Source organism: Erithacus rubecula (assembly GCF_903797595.1).
Source record: "Erithacus rubecula genome assembly, chromosome: 1".
NCBI lineage: Eukaryota > Metazoa > Chordata > Aves > Passeriformes > Muscicapidae > Erithacus > Erithacus rubecula.
The window spans coordinates 88,649,445-88,664,481 of record NC_136658.1 but is presented as its reverse complement, the minus strand read 5'-3'; the positions used below and the strand labels follow the sequence as shown (position 1 = coordinate 88,664,481).

Below are 15,037 nucleotides of genomic sequence, written 5' to 3'. Positions count from 1 at the left end.
CTTTTTTGACATTGCCTTTTGACCTTAATCTAAAATCCTTAATTTACAAAATATTGTAAAGCTCCAAAAGTCTGTGAAACTAATGATCTTTACCCTAGTAGTCTCCATATCATTAGTCTTTAAGCCAGCTTAACTCATGTTTGTAAAAGCACTTAACCTAGATTTTTGGTCCATGTTTTGGGATCTTGAATACTTCTAAAGAGCTACTGTATAGCCCCATTAATTTTTTTTCAAAGTTTCATCTTTGCATCCAGAAACACACCATGATGATATTTACTACTACTTTTTTTTTTATGTTATATGCACATTTCTGTTTTGTTAGTTCTGATCACACTTTCATACTTTCTTCTATATGATTTAGGTGCAAAAGGTGCAAGAGGATTCCCAGGTGATCCAGGTCCAATGGGTTACCCAGGGCTAAATGGTACCCGAGGTGATCCAGGTCGGGAAGGATTCCCAGGTCCTCCAGGTATCTTGAATTAATTAGACATTGTTTAGATATTTTGACTTTTTTACTGCAGTCACTTAAACACAAATATCTGATTCCTGATATATTTTCACTTATCTTCCCTTCTACATTGAACCAATAAGCCATTAGACCAAAATACTATTTTTCAAATCCAGTAGTATTTCTTGCAACTTCCATAATGATGAAAAATTTCATACATGCCAACCTTTTAAAATCTGCATATTGTTTGACATTATAAATGAGATGGTAAAAATTCATTAAATTCTCATAAAGAAATTCAATAACAACGTATTTTGGATTCCAAGTTTACTCATATGTATTAAGGTATATTTATTCCATCATTATACTCATAGTGATGATACAGAAAGGAAGAAAAAAATAGTAATAGTACTTCCATTTATTTCTTTTCAACATTAGTATAAATGAGCCTCTGTGTGTGCCAATGCACATGTGATCCATGCAGTGGCATGCACATGTTAGCTGCAATGGGTGTGTACGTTCACAAATCATCAGTCAGTCCTGCAGGAATTACAGGAATTATCTCCAGAAACTACCACTACCCTGTGGTTAACCAAGTTTATTTAGTGAGAAATGTGTAATGAATTGTTTGGGTTTTTTCTGTACCTCCTTACAGAAGCCATTGATGCAATTGAATTTATGAGCTCTCTGGAAATTTTTATGAATTATCTGATTTCAAAGATTCTGAAGTGATGCAAACTTTCCCAAATCCGGTACCAGGTGGTGCTTTGCCCTCAGGCAGCACATGGCCTGACAGTGTTCTCTAGACTCATCTACAGCATCTGTAGCAGCAACAGAGACAGCAGAAGAAGAGCTGATGCATGTCCTGGTTAGCAGGCAAGGGGTGATGATAAAAGGTGTTGATGATAATACATAACTCTGTGCAGCACAGGGCATGACTATGAACCTCTGTCTCCCCTGGGAAGCTCTACAGAGTGCTCTGATTGCTAAACTTGGGCTCCCATGTGGCTCCCAGGCCACAGGGAGCAATTCTCTGCAGATTTCCATGTTACCTTTCACCAATGTTTGTGTCAGCTCCAGTTTTTCATCAACAAGAAGCCTTTACCTTGTTATTTGTGGCAATGGGGACATCGTGTTGGTATATCTGGGGTTTGAACTCCAGCATTTGTAGTGAACTCTGTGATGCCTAATCCCTGTTTTATTTACAGGTTTTACTGGTCCCAGGGGGGACAGGGGCCCAAATGGTCTGCCTGGACTGCAGGGACACCCAGGCCTTACAGGAAAATCGGGAGCTCCAGGAGCACCAGGACCAAAGGGGCTTCCAGGTGACGTTTTTGGAGCAGCACCAGGTTCCCGAGGGGATGTTGGCCTGCCCGGCTTCCCAGGCTTGAAAGGAGCACCAGGAGATCAAGGAGTACCAGGAACCAGAGGTAACAGCTTCTTCAGATAAAGAAAGGCTTGTGTAAGTGTCAGACCAATGCAGCCAAATTGCAGGGATGTGAGAGTGGCAAGAGACCTCGTCAGGGTATGTCAGAGGTACTGATGTCCTCACTGTCAATTCCCAGTGCCTGATCATCTCCCATTCCTTCCACTTGTGTATCAGCTGTTGCCAACGTGCCTGACTCCTCTGAACACTTTCTGGAGATCCATTGTTTATATTCAGCTGTCCTTTACACTGCTCAACATGAAATCAGCTACAGTGGGATAACAGAGAACCAGACTTGGCTCATCTTTGTCCCTTTCAGATGTACTGGAATGGTTGTATTGCTATTATCCTGACTTTTCACTTACATACAGCAATAGTACTGAGATTTTTTCACACACCAAAAGATGTCTGGGAATTGCATGGCTTTGCTAATAAGCACACTGCAATAGTGCTGAATTTGTAAATTTTAACTAAGAGGACATAGACTTAGGTTACCTGCTAATGAGCTATTTTACCTTGTCAGTCTTTGGGCACTCACAAATAAGAAAAATATAATATTATATACTTATTCATTGTAACTTCAGGGTGATCATTTTAGTTCGTTATTTCACAGGCCATAAAAACCACTCTAAAATCCCTGCAGAAAACTGAGTTTCTCTACAAAATCTGATTTTTTCACTCTCTGAACTCTGTGAAGGATTTTCAAAAGCACATGTGGGAATTTATCATATCCTGCTACACTGTTTCAATTGCATTTGGACACATAATTAAATTTAGGATAGCTGATTATCCCCTTCCCCTGTGTGGAACTGAGAAAGGAGTGGTAATTGTATGACTAGCTCAAAGCAAGGTTTATCACAGGAACTAGTTTTGGATATCCTTCTTGTGATTTTTGATGAAAATAAATAATGAAGAGCATCATCTTCTCAGAGTTATTTGAAGTGAGGAGAGCTGGTTTCACCTGCAGTAGAGCCCTAGAGTGAAGGAAAGGGATGAAAGCAGCTCTGTAGCCCTTAACAAGTTTGAGAAAAGGCAGAAAACATCACTAACACATCTGAAAAGGGGACAAAATCCAATTGTGTTTGAAAACAAAAAATAAGCATTTTTGTAGAACTAAGTTTTCAGTAGTAAAAAATACAGTGAAAATAAAAAGCATTACTAGTTTTTCTCTGCTTGGTTTATTTTAGATTACTGATTTATTTTAAAGTTCTGACAGAATGGCTCCAGATAGCATGTAAATTTTTCTACAAGTGTGAATATTTTAAATTAACATGAAATGACTAGGGATTCCATTATATCACCTTTACCACTTCACTCAGAATGCCAAACTAAAGCCTGTATGCTGTTGTTTAGAAAATCCACTTTAAGTGACCACTATTATAAAGCTTATTTAACTACAGTCAAGCCAATGGACCTACACTGATGTAAAACCTGAATAAAAAGAAGGAGATCCACTTGACCTGGATTTAAATGCCATGTACTATTTGCATGCTGCTGCTATTCCAAGCTGAATGAAAAGCAGGCATTTATGTTTTAAAACTTAACACCTATTTTTCTTGCATATGGTAGAGGCATAATTTTTCACTCAGTGCATTAAGTCATGCAAAATTAGGGCCTTTTTGCTTAGGAATTTGTATCAGTCTTAAGCAATGCCTTGTAACAGCCTCCCTGAAAATTTCTAAACAATGACAGATTCCACCATCTGTCTTAAATGTTACTTTTCCTGCCTATAACATTTTATAAAAGATACATATCATTATTTCAGTGGTTCAGTCAGCTGCTTGATTCAGTTCTTACTAAGATATATGTGATAGCAAGATAAGGAATAACAGAATTATTTAGATTAAAATAGAAAGACTGGGATTGAAATGGAAAGAGACCTGCATGTATATCCACATTATGCCAAATAGCTACCATTCATTTGAAAGAGTCAATCAACCTATCTGATGCAAATATTGAAATAATTGCTGGTAACATCAATTGTTTTTAATCTAAAGACCAGTCCTTTAATTTGCTTTTCCTGTTTTCTCTGTTTCAAAGGAAAAACCCTGGAATCCTAGGGTGTACACAGAAGAAATATATAAAAACATGTTCTCTACACATGATGCTCTCTAATGCATGATTTTGGTCTTTTAGGAGCGGATGGTAGCCCAGGTTTGCCAGGAGCCAAAGGAGATCCAGGACCACAGGGTCTCCCTGGTTTGATGGGATTACCAGGAACACCAGGAACACATGGATTCCCTGGTCCACCAGGAAACCGTGGGCCAGATGGTGGGCCTGGCTCCCAGGGGCCTCTGGGTGAGGAAGAAATCCTGTGTCATTCCTCTTGTCAGTCCTCTGTGGCAGGGCAACTCTATAGTTTACACAGCAGACAGTTAAATTTGGGGATGATCTCTGCAGGCAGAGCAGCTGCTTTTCTTTCTATAGCCACCAACCCAGTCAGGTTAGCACTGCCTGCTGGCAGCTGGGAGAAGGGACCCACCAAAGGAGGGTAGGCTTATGGAAATCTTAATTTAATCTTAAATTAAAGAGGAGGGGAAGGTCGTGTTGCAAGTGGGTGTGTAACCAAACTGATAGCGAAGGCTGGTTCACGTTGATGAGCTACTTTGTCTTTACAATAATTTCTGCAATTCTTTGATGAAAAAAATCCTAAATTTCCCCCTTCATATGAAGTTGGCAGGACAGTAGTTTTCTCCTTCTTGAGCTGTCTTGTATGAAATCATCATCTGTGTCCAAACCTTTTTTATTCTCCCAGGTCCACCTGGTGCTAGGGGAGAAGATGGTGAGCAAGGTTTTCCTGGGCCCGTGGGCCTGAAGGGTCTGTCTGGTGACAAAGGTGACACGGGTCACACAGGATTGCCAGGTATACGTGGGGTGACTGGTCCCCCTGGCATACGTGGGATGGATGGCTTTCCAGGAGATAAAGGTGAGCTCTGAAAACAGTAGTTGATTAAAGCTGTTTTGTGCAGACATGAACCAGACATATTCTCTTCTGGTCTCCCCCTATTTACAACAGCAGAATTAGGGTCATGTGTCTAATATATTCCAAAATATTACAAAATTCCTGCCTGTTTTGCCTTGTGTTGGGCTTGGCACAGTGATATGCAGCCCTATTTAGGAAAGCAATGGCTCTTTTATTTCTCATTTTAAAAAATATACAGTATCTACTGTTTTCTCTCTAAAAGTCTTACTCTCATCCTAGTCCCATTGGTCCTCAGTGAAATTTAAGAGATGTTTCCCCAAACATTTAAAGTTTTTTAAAGCTGGGAGCTGTGACCTGAGCAATGCCAGACACAAGACCTCGATGGTGACTTTATGTTGAGATTCTCACCTGCCATCCACAAGAAAACACATATGTGTAATACACATTGCCTACACCACACAGGGAGTTTCAGCAGGGTTCTACTCCATGTGAAGCCAAACTAAGTTTAAAAATGCATGTTGCAATTTCATCAGTTGGCAAGATAGGACAAAACTAGCTCTGGAGTACTGGTCAGCTCTCATTTGACAGAAATTAAGATCTGTTTGTTAGCATTACCCATGTAAAACAGCATTCTCTTGTTTAGAAAACAAAAGTAGGGGAATTTTTGTTGGGAAAGGACCAGACAGTCCTAGACCCATCATTTGTATCTCTACTTGTAGACCAGGCTGACTACAAACCTTATGTGGAACTAAGGTTTGTAAGGTCATCTTAGGGAAGGTGTTGTACTGATCTCTCAGGAGAATACAGTAAGTTGTGGTCATCTCCACAACATCTCTTCTTGGCCAGTTGAGGCAGGTTTGTGTACTTCTGATAGTACACTACCTCAGGAGCCCTACTGCCTCTCAGAGAGCTTGGGTGCCTACTCCAGACCCACAGATTGCTGGAAGCATCAAGGCACTCAAAAAAATAAGTACTGCTGCCCTGAAGTTTTCATACCATTTTAGTCATGTGTTGCTGGTTCATATCTACTTAGTTTGCAGAAATCTGAGTGAAGTAACTGTTCTCTTCCCCTTCTTTCTCAAAGGCTTGCAAGGTTCACCTGGCATTGATGGCTTCAAAGGCATGACAGGCCTAAAAGGAAGACCAGGCATCAAGGGATTTAAAGGAGAATTTGGCCCACTTGGCACTCGGGGAGATAAAGGCTCACAGGGTGCACGTGGCTTCAAAGGTATTTGCTTATGGGTGGTACTAGTGTGTTTGCTCTTCACATCTGCAGAACTATTTTACAAGGACACAAAGACTGAGAAGACACATTTTTCACGTGGTAAATTTAGCTCAGACATTCCTCCACTTATTTGACACATGGGCCTCTGGGCAACAGGCCTGGATTTTAGGTTCAGGGAAAGGCTACTTCCTTATACATTTAAGCAGGAGACAAAAATCTTATTACTCATCTGAACTCAGGTGGTGTGACCTCTGGACATGTGCAGAAGTCAGAGGGCATTTTCCCAGGAAGCATAAGATTTTTTGGGGAGAATACTTGGTTTTTTCTCCAGTTGCACTGCAAAGACAGTTAAATATTAAGAAAGCCAGGCAATTAAATCGTTAAAATTAAGTAGTTAAAAGTCACAAACATTCAGCTGGTATTTTTGTTGGTGAAATGAAGACTGTTACTCAGTCCTCTTTTAATTGCACACAATTATCTTTAAATAAATGCTTTGCCACAAGACCAAAATGTTCTTTCTAGAGACCCTGAGATTGGTATTTTTTTTAAAAAGTGTCTGCTGTTCAGAGGTTGCAGAACAGTGATTCCAGCAACAGTCTCAGCAAAAGACAAATGTGAAAGCAGCCCCTGTGAAGAGAAGTGCAAATATGCTTCTTGGCAAAGAAATGTAAGAAAGTGCATAATCATGGGAGACAAGTCTGGGTTACTGTCCTGTCTCTGCACCCCATGAAGAGCTAAAGACACTCATGGAGTCTATATGGGTCCCTTCTTCAGGACATTATTTACTGATATCACCAGTAACCATAAAGTCAAGAAAATGAACACTGTAACTAGTAACAAATCCCAACACTTTCTTTTGCCCAAGGCTTTTTGACTGAGAATCTCTTTTTCACTAGAATAAAACTACTTTTCTTTGCTTTCTCTAATGTCCTTTTTGGGGTTTTTTATAAACTGTGATTTTGGGGCTTTTTTTATAAACACATGATTCCTAACTGATCTGCTGAAAGTTAAATTATGTATCAGGAGTCTGAGTCCAACTCCCAGGATTGTATGTACAAAAGTTTAACTCAGTTTTCATGTTTTCCTAAGTGTGACTCTTCCACTGCCATGTTGTATTGACACAGGTTAGTGGATTTTCTGTAGCTTGTGCAAGGTCATTCCTTTTTCCTAGTTCACTCTCCTGTTCACTTTTTCCAACAGTGCTGCTGACTAGCATTTTGTAACATGGTTGGGTTTTTTACCTTTTAGGTGACCGTGGGGATCAAGGACCCCCAGGAGACCCTCCAAAGCTCATGCCCAGCATGATGAAGGAAGTTAAAGGTGAAAAAGGAGATGCTGGAGAAAGGGGCACAAAGGGATTCTTTGGCTTAAAAGGTCAGTGGTCGTAGTAAAACAAGGCGAGCACATTCAGAGCTGTCATTCTTTTTCTCAGCTTTTTCTCAGCTACCATATTAAATATTCTCTGCTCATTGTACCACTTGGCTGCAGCCCCCCAGCAAGTTCTCTGACAGCAGAGACTGAGCTCCTGGCTGCATTGCACAGTCACCCCCAAGGAAAGCTGTGAGGGATGATGATGATGATGATGTGTGTGTGTGTGTGTGTGTTGCCTTGTACAGCACATTGTGGTGCCATGTTTCCAGGCCAGTAGCAGGAAAATATCTTACACACAAGCAACTGCACATCAGTCTTTGCTTATTAATTTCCTTCTTCCCTGCCTGCAGGTAGCAAGGGGATGCCAGGCCTTCCTGGAAGGACAGGAACCCCAGGGTCCCCTGGGCACCCCAGCTACGTGGCTGGTGTGAAAGGAGACATCGGTGCCAAAGGGCTGACAGGTGTCAAAGGCTATCCTGGTCCTGCTGGCTCTCCTGGCATCAGAGGCTTCCCTGGCACCACAGGAGTCAGAGTGAGTTCATGCACATGAGGGAATAAGGGTGTCCTTGTGCTGGCATTCAGCTTCTCAGGAAGTGGCATTCACCCCTTGAAATTTTGCTGAACAACGGCAGTGCAAAGATAAAAATGCCATAAGCATTGAATGAATAGATCAAATACTTTTGCTTGCTCCCTCCAACATTCATTAGGCTGCATTCATTAATTTCTTTTCTTATTGTGAGACATCCAAATTTCATATGCCAGCATTTTGCCAGTGAGGACCCAGATGGTTCCTCCTAGCTCTTTGATCCTGTTGCCACAGCTGCTGGTAAAAATTATTCTCAGTGATGGGCTTACTTTTCTCTTTGTCCCAGGACTTAATGGTATCACTGCTGAAAGTTACTCACTGTCACTTATCTAACAGTAAAAGAGCCTAAGAATCTTAGCTTCTAGAGGGTAATTCACCATCATTCACTCTGGCTGCAAAATAAGTTACACTGGAAGAAATAAACACTTAGAAAAGGCCTGACAGTAGACTCATGGATGAAATTTATTTGAGGGACAAATACTATGTTCCTTTCTCAGGTTCTCCTTGCCTTTAGGTTCCAGTAAGATTTATTTTTTTTTAACCAAGGACTGCAGGACTGTTATAGTTTAACTTCAACCAGAAACTAAGCCCCACCCAGTCATTTGCTCCTCCACACAACCCCAGCAGGATGGGGAGAACTGAATTGGAAGGGTAAAAGTGAGAGAACTTGTGCATAAGAACAGTTTTATAATTTAAATAAACTACAATAACAAGTAATAGTAATAGTAATAGTAATAGTAATAGTAATAGTAATAGTAATAGTAATAGTAATAGTAATAATATAACAATGATAGATAAATAAAACTCAAGAAAGACAAGTGATACAAATGAAAACAATTGCCCACCACCAACTGCCTGTGCCCAGCCAATCCCCAAGCATTGTTACCCCTCAGTCCATCGTTCCTCCTACCCTATATCCTGAGCATGAGACCATAGAGGGTGGGATTTCCCTTGGGTCAGTTGGGATCAGCTGTCCCAGCTGTGTCCCCTCCCAAATCCTTGCCCACTCCCAGCCTGATCACTGGCAGGGTGAGGTGACAAGCAAAAAATGTCCTGACACTGTATAAGTGCAGTTCAGTAGGAATGAAAACATCCCTGTTATCAACAGTGTTTCCAGCACAAATCCAAAGCACAATCCTGTACTGGCTACTGTGAAATAAAATAACTCTACCCCAACCAAAACCAGCACAAGGACTCACTGCTATATATGCATAATGGGATGTCCTCAATTTCAGACTTAAACCTTTGCAAACATAACTTGTCCCTTGGTTGGTACTGATTTAGATTAACTAACTGCTGACAAATTCCTCTATAAAGTACTACAGAAGCTCAAAAATGGTATATTTAATAGTCTTTTTTAGTATTTCTTCAGTCAGCTGCTTGGAAGGTTGAATAAATCCTCGTCTTCACTAACTGATGCCTGTTTTCAATCATATGATAGGGAGAAAAGGGCATTCCAGGAATTTCAGGCCATTTTGGTACTCCTGGCTCACATGGAGAAATAGGTGAGTTTGTTCTTTTATCTGAGCCCTCTGTATTCATCTCCCATCAAATACCTGACATTAAGTTATAAGTTATAAGGGGTCTCAGTGTGTCTTCAATCTGAAAGAGTCTTTCTTTCTACTGTCTTACAGAATGATATTGTAGGTGTGGAAGGCTGTGAAAAGTCTAACTGTTAATTTCATGCAACATGTGCTGTCCATGGATAAATCCATCTATGGCAAGGAGGGAGGCTTTTCTAGACACTTTTTTTGCTGTCTTTAATTTTTCTTTTATTCTACAAAGATAATAATTGCTGAATTTTGCCTCTGAAGTTGCAATTCCTTCAAAACAACAGGAAGTACTGTTTGAATTAAAGCCTTACCACTCATGTGTTCATTTTTGTTTGAAACAGGTGATCGAGGAGATACTATAAACTTACCAGGAATGCCAGGCCTTAAAGGGGAAATTGGTGTGCCAGGCTTAACAGGTATTAATTCCACAGTTGCTCTCTGTATTTCTTTTCACATACTGAAATTCCCAGAGGAAGGGAGGGGGAGCTTCCTATGGGATTTTGATGGCTCTTGAACCTGTGGACTCATTTCAGCTCCTGGAGAGGTTCATTTGTTCTTTATTGAAATTAGTATGTGCTACATTTGCCTCTTCAACTGAAAGTACCATTATAGCAGTAAACATCATCACAGGCAACTCCAGTAAACATTTCTATGTAATTTGTTTTGCTGTTGATGACAAAAGGAACATTATCAGGCCATGATTATTGGAAGCAGGATAGTAAAATCTTGTAGCTTTTGGATTGAGTTGTTATGTAAATAAAATAAAATGTATTCAATTTCCCTGTACATGCAGTGCACTTGAACATAAGTGACATATTCCACATAATTTAGGGAGCACTTTTAAAACCAAATTTATGGTCATTTGGCCAGAGGACTGTTCATGTCCCAGATTATATAAGCACCCTGAGTAGAAGAATGTCTTTATGTGGCAAGACCAGGATCCATTCAATAGCTAAGTTTATTTGCTTTGGGTTGTATAGATATTATTAAAATAATATACTGGTTTTGTGATTTTCCAGGCATAAGAGGAGGTGTGGGACCAAAAGGAGAAGGTGGTGATCCTGGTTTCCCTGGCATTGAAGGCCTCAAGGGCACACAGGGTGTCCCTGGCTCTTTGGGACAGGAAGGTAAAATATTAATTTTAACACTCCAAAGAATAACATTGTTTAAGAGAAAAAATAGTATTTCCATCAAAAGAATTTTTTTTTAATATGTTTATTATTCTGTAAATTGGTGAGGAGCAGTGACAAGGATGTTGAACTCACAGCAGAAGTTAAGAGGAAATTGCAAAAACCAAACTCATCTTCATACCAGTTTTTCCTTTTCTATACCAACCATGTGTCCAGTCAAAGTGTTGCATTGCTGGCACACTCAAGTATTCTAATGCCTCCATACTAAAAGGAGTGGGCTTTTCAATGACCTTTTCTGCCATAAATGAAGTCAGTACCCCCAGGACACAGTTACAAAGCCTTTGAGCTAGGCTTATGGGCCAGCTGTACAAGAGCAGCCGAGTCAGGTTCAGCTGTGGCTGGATCACACAGCTTAAGAACATGTCCTGTTGCAGGAGGATCCTGGAAATGCTCTATCAGAACAGTTGCTCCACACTTCTCTCATTAGAGGGCTTAAAAACTCCAGCCAAGACTGGAAGAGTTTCTATAGGTGCCTGAGTGTGAAACAGTTCTTGTCTGATGAGCTTCTCAGTGGGAAAGGTAAAACAGGTGCAGCAGAAAGGGAAAGTGATGTGCACAGCAATGAAATCACTTATTGCAGCTGACAATAGAATTCAAGCTATCACTTTAATAGGAGGAGCCCACTGCCTTCCTGAGGTTGTCACAAGCCTGAAGTTTGTAATGAGTTGTTCTTTTATATTTTGTCTCTCCTACCTGTGCTCTCTTTAGTTTTCTTCCACTTGGATGAGCAGTCACACAATGACATCAGGAAGGGAAAGTCTTATTTTGCTGCCTGGGAGAATGGAAGTAGCACAAGTGTATGTTTGTGATATTGGTTTTAAGGATGCTCATGAGCAATGATTCATTGTTGTCACACAGGTCTGCCAGGACTGGTTGGCCCCCCAGGGCAGCAAGGAAGCCCTGGGACACCTGGATTTCCAGGGGAAAAGGGAACTCCTGGCTGGCCTGGCTTACCAGGACAAGCAGGTATTCATACAGCTTCAGCTATTCACTCATTCTGTGTGAGCACTTGCAAATGTTCTTTTGGGATGAAGAAGGAGAAAGGGGGTTTTTGCAGTTCAGACTGGCAGAGTTTCCTGTACTAAAATATTTGTTCCTCACAAAGTCCAGGTGCATTAACAAAGACAGAGGTGGTTGCTGATTTATGGTTTCTGGTGTCTTTTCAGCTCATTTTAACTGTTTTTAACTCTTCAACTAGAAAAGCAGTTTTCAAGACACATTTTCATTTTTCATGACAGCTAAGAAGAAAAAACAATAAAATATTACTAAACATGCAACAAGGGTAGTAATATTCAATATGAGAATATTATAATGTGGCATTAGATAGCAAGTAACCTATTTGTCCTGCATCATCACCAAAAACTGTTAACAGATTCAATATCTGGTCTCAAGAAAAAATGACTTACGGCTTAGACAGAATTGTGCTATCAAAATGCAGGTGATAGTTTAAAAATGAATGTTTGCATCACAGGATACAGAATCTCAATGGTTGCCACTTAATTCCTTAATATATTAAGTTAGCAGATGTTTTTCTACCTTTCAGCCAGAAAACATCCTGCTTTTAGAAGATTCTTCTTACTAAGAATCTGCCTCAAAGCCAAGCTAATACAGTTATGAGGACTGCCTTTTTAGACAGTGGAGAGAGACAGACAGACAGTTATTTTTCCGAGACTGAATAGTCCTCCAGAACTCTGGCCATTGTCTAGCTTTAACATCATACTTACCACTTCAACAGGTACAGATAGATGGAATAAATTTTATCTGTAACAATAGTAATAGTAGCTATAACACATTTTTTGGATTTTGTGGAGGTTTTTTAAATGAGACAGAGTGAATTCTTCCCAAAGACAGCTTTATTATAACCACATGTAGAGCCTACAATTATGTAATAATTGTCTTGGCTTGAGGATTTTGGGAAACTAAATGGGTATTAAAAAAACTATAGCAACAAGACAGGAGATAATGGCATGCTACCAGATGGATCAGAATTATTTTTAAAAATATCTCTGCAGTAATGAGTTTATTGGATAAAAACAAATTTGCCAATCACAAAACCATAGTGTGGTGTATTTCATAATAAACTTATGGTAATTAATTCATTTGCATGTAATACATATTTTAACATAGAATAGCACTTAAAATTCAAGCTTTTGATTTTTTTTTTTCTGCCCAGGAATATAAACAGACTAATAGAAAGTATTATGATAACATGAATGTAATTTTAAAACAGGCCAGCCTGGCTTAAGAGGAATCAGTGGACTGCATGGCTTACCAGGCACTAAGGGCTTACCAGGATCACCAGGTAAGTGAAGCTGTTATTCTGCCTGTTCACAGGCACAACATTTTTTAATTGTGTCCTCCAAAGCTTTGCAATGTGCTTCATTATTGTGACCTCTGGCAAACAACTCCATACACCACAGGTGGATTAGAAACACAGCTTCAAGTTGTAGCTTCTTTCCTCTGATAAAGTTAAAACCTCAATGCCTTGTTTCTCATCATGAGCCTTTTTTTCAATGAGCAATGACAGACTCATGTATTCTGTAAATCCACATGCTCCCTGCATGTATTTGTCAAGCATTGTTCTAAGCAGAAACATTTCAGCTCTCCTCTTTGTTCTGAACACCTCAACAGGTCCGGATGGGTACGGCTCTGCAGGTTTCCCAGGGGCAGTGGGTGACAAAGGAGAAGCAGGAGAGCCAAGCAGAGTGGAAGGCAGCCGAGGACCCCCGGGCCAGAAGGGAGACAGAGGTGTTCCAGGTCAGTGTTCAGAGATTGGGACCCACCTGCTGTTTGTTCCATCTGTGGGTGTTAGAGATGTCACAAATGCACTCTGGTGTAGACAGCTGAATGGGTGAACCCTGAAGCTGGAAGGTCTGTGTGTGGAGTTTGTGCTGCAGCACAGCCAGCCCTTGCTCAGAGCCAGCAGAGTGTGTTCCCCAGGGATGGGCAGCCTGGCTCCCTCCCCATCCTGCAGCACCCACGGGGCTCAGCAAGCTGCAAGTGCCAGAGGCTGCTCTCAGCCATCACTCCCCAAATATTTTCATGACATTTCAGTAACACAAATATATTACCCCTCTCTCATTTTGTTGCAAACCTTTCTCCTGAAAGCCTCACTGTCTCTCAGTGTGTGATGGTTCTGCTGGCACCTCATGGGCTCTGTTCCCATACACAGTGCTTTGCTGGTGCCATCTATGTCTTGTGCAGAATAAGCTCCAACCCTCTGTGCTGTAACAGGCTGTGCTCATCTCAGAATAGGTCACCACCTGGTTTTGGTTCATCAAGAAGCCACCAGACTGAGGTTATGAACAAATAAACAAATTACTTTTTTTTGTGAGTTTGTTTTTTAAATTTTTCCAACATTTTGGCTCTTAAAGGATTAAGGACTGACAGAGATACAAAACCTTACTGCCTTTGTCTGCTTGGTTCAATGGCTCATTCATATTCTTTTGTGTTACACTTTATTGTTGCTAACATGCTGTGCCATCTCAAACACTATTCAGAAATTTATTATCAAGCATTCAAAAAAGCAGCTTACTCATTCATGTTTATTTCTCACAATTATAAACAAAAGGTCGACTTCATCACAACTTCAATATACTTAGAAGAATAATCTCTTCTTGTAGGGCAGATTTCTGACCACTTAGCAATTTTACATCTCTAGAGAACTTTTTGGATTTGAAATTTTGATTTTAATTGACCCCAAATAATGCTAAGTGTCAGCCCTCACCCTGCAGGCACAGAAGAACAAAGTTGCTTTCCTGCCTACTTCAGTATACCTAGGATATTTTGAGTACTTCCTGTCTTGAAGTAATGTTTTACCTGGCAGACACAAGATTATTAGTATTCCACACAGTGAGATGTAATTAGCTACCCAGAGAGCTTTGTCTGAGAACTAGTATTTTATTCTTAAAAAAAAAAAAAAGAACAACTTCCACAATATCATCTGAAAATAATAAAAAAGAATCAGTGGAAACTGCAAGTGTTTTCTATTTTGAAAATCCCACACCCTAGTCTAAGGTGAGTCCTTTTAATTGCAATTGTGCATTTTCCTTGAAGTATTAATTATTTCTTCTCTTCCTTTCAGGAGTCCCAGGACCCTTTGGTATTCCTGGGCAGGAAGGATTTCCAGGGCCTCCTGGGATTTCAAATATATCAGGATATCCTGGTGATAAAGGCTCCCCAGGTCTAGATGGAGTGCCAGGTAATTCATGCAACAGCAGACATTGTTATTTCTGCCTTGATTTGGTAAAGTGGCCCTATTAAACACAACAGTGAAATTGTTGGACAGAACTCATGGAGATGCAGACCTCTTGAA

At 40.3% G+C, this 15,037-nt stretch overlaps 2 protein-coding genes across 3 annotated transcripts in view; one reads left to right on the top strand and one right to left on the bottom strand.

Moving 5' to 3' along the window:
* COL4A1 (collagen type IV alpha 1 chain) overlaps positions 1 to 15,037 on the bottom strand; it is a 366,614-nt gene that overhangs the window by 225,273 nt on the left and 126,304 nt on the right. The gene's annotated exons all lie outside the window — the stretch shown is intronic.
* The window catches only part of COL4A2 (collagen type IV alpha 2 chain), a 135,121-nt gene that overhangs the window by 110,995 nt on the left and 9,089 nt on the right, over positions 1 to 15,037 (top strand). For both annotated transcript variants that reach the window (XM_079322730.1, XM_079322729.1), the window contains exons 28-41: positions 362 to 469; positions 1,657 to 1,878; positions 4,011 to 4,172; positions 4,630 to 4,800; positions 5,882 to 6,025; positions 7,271 to 7,396; positions 7,744 to 7,925; positions 9,421 to 9,484; positions 9,874 to 9,948; positions 10,552 to 10,659; positions 11,581 to 11,688; positions 12,953 to 13,024; positions 13,354 to 13,479; positions 14,807 to 14,923. In XM_079322730.1, the coding sequence (XP_079178856.1) occupies positions 362 to 469; positions 1,657 to 1,878; positions 4,011 to 4,172; positions 4,630 to 4,800; positions 5,882 to 6,025; positions 7,271 to 7,396; positions 7,744 to 7,925; positions 9,421 to 9,484; positions 9,874 to 9,948; positions 10,552 to 10,659; positions 11,581 to 11,688; positions 12,953 to 13,024; positions 13,354 to 13,479; positions 14,807 to 14,923 (1,785 nt within the window). The remainder of the gene's footprint in view (positions 1 to 361; positions 470 to 1,656; positions 1,879 to 4,010; positions 4,173 to 4,629; positions 4,801 to 5,881; positions 6,026 to 7,270; positions 7,397 to 7,743; positions 7,926 to 9,420; positions 9,485 to 9,873; positions 9,949 to 10,551; positions 10,660 to 11,580; positions 11,689 to 12,952; positions 13,025 to 13,353; positions 13,480 to 14,806; positions 14,924 to 15,037) is intronic.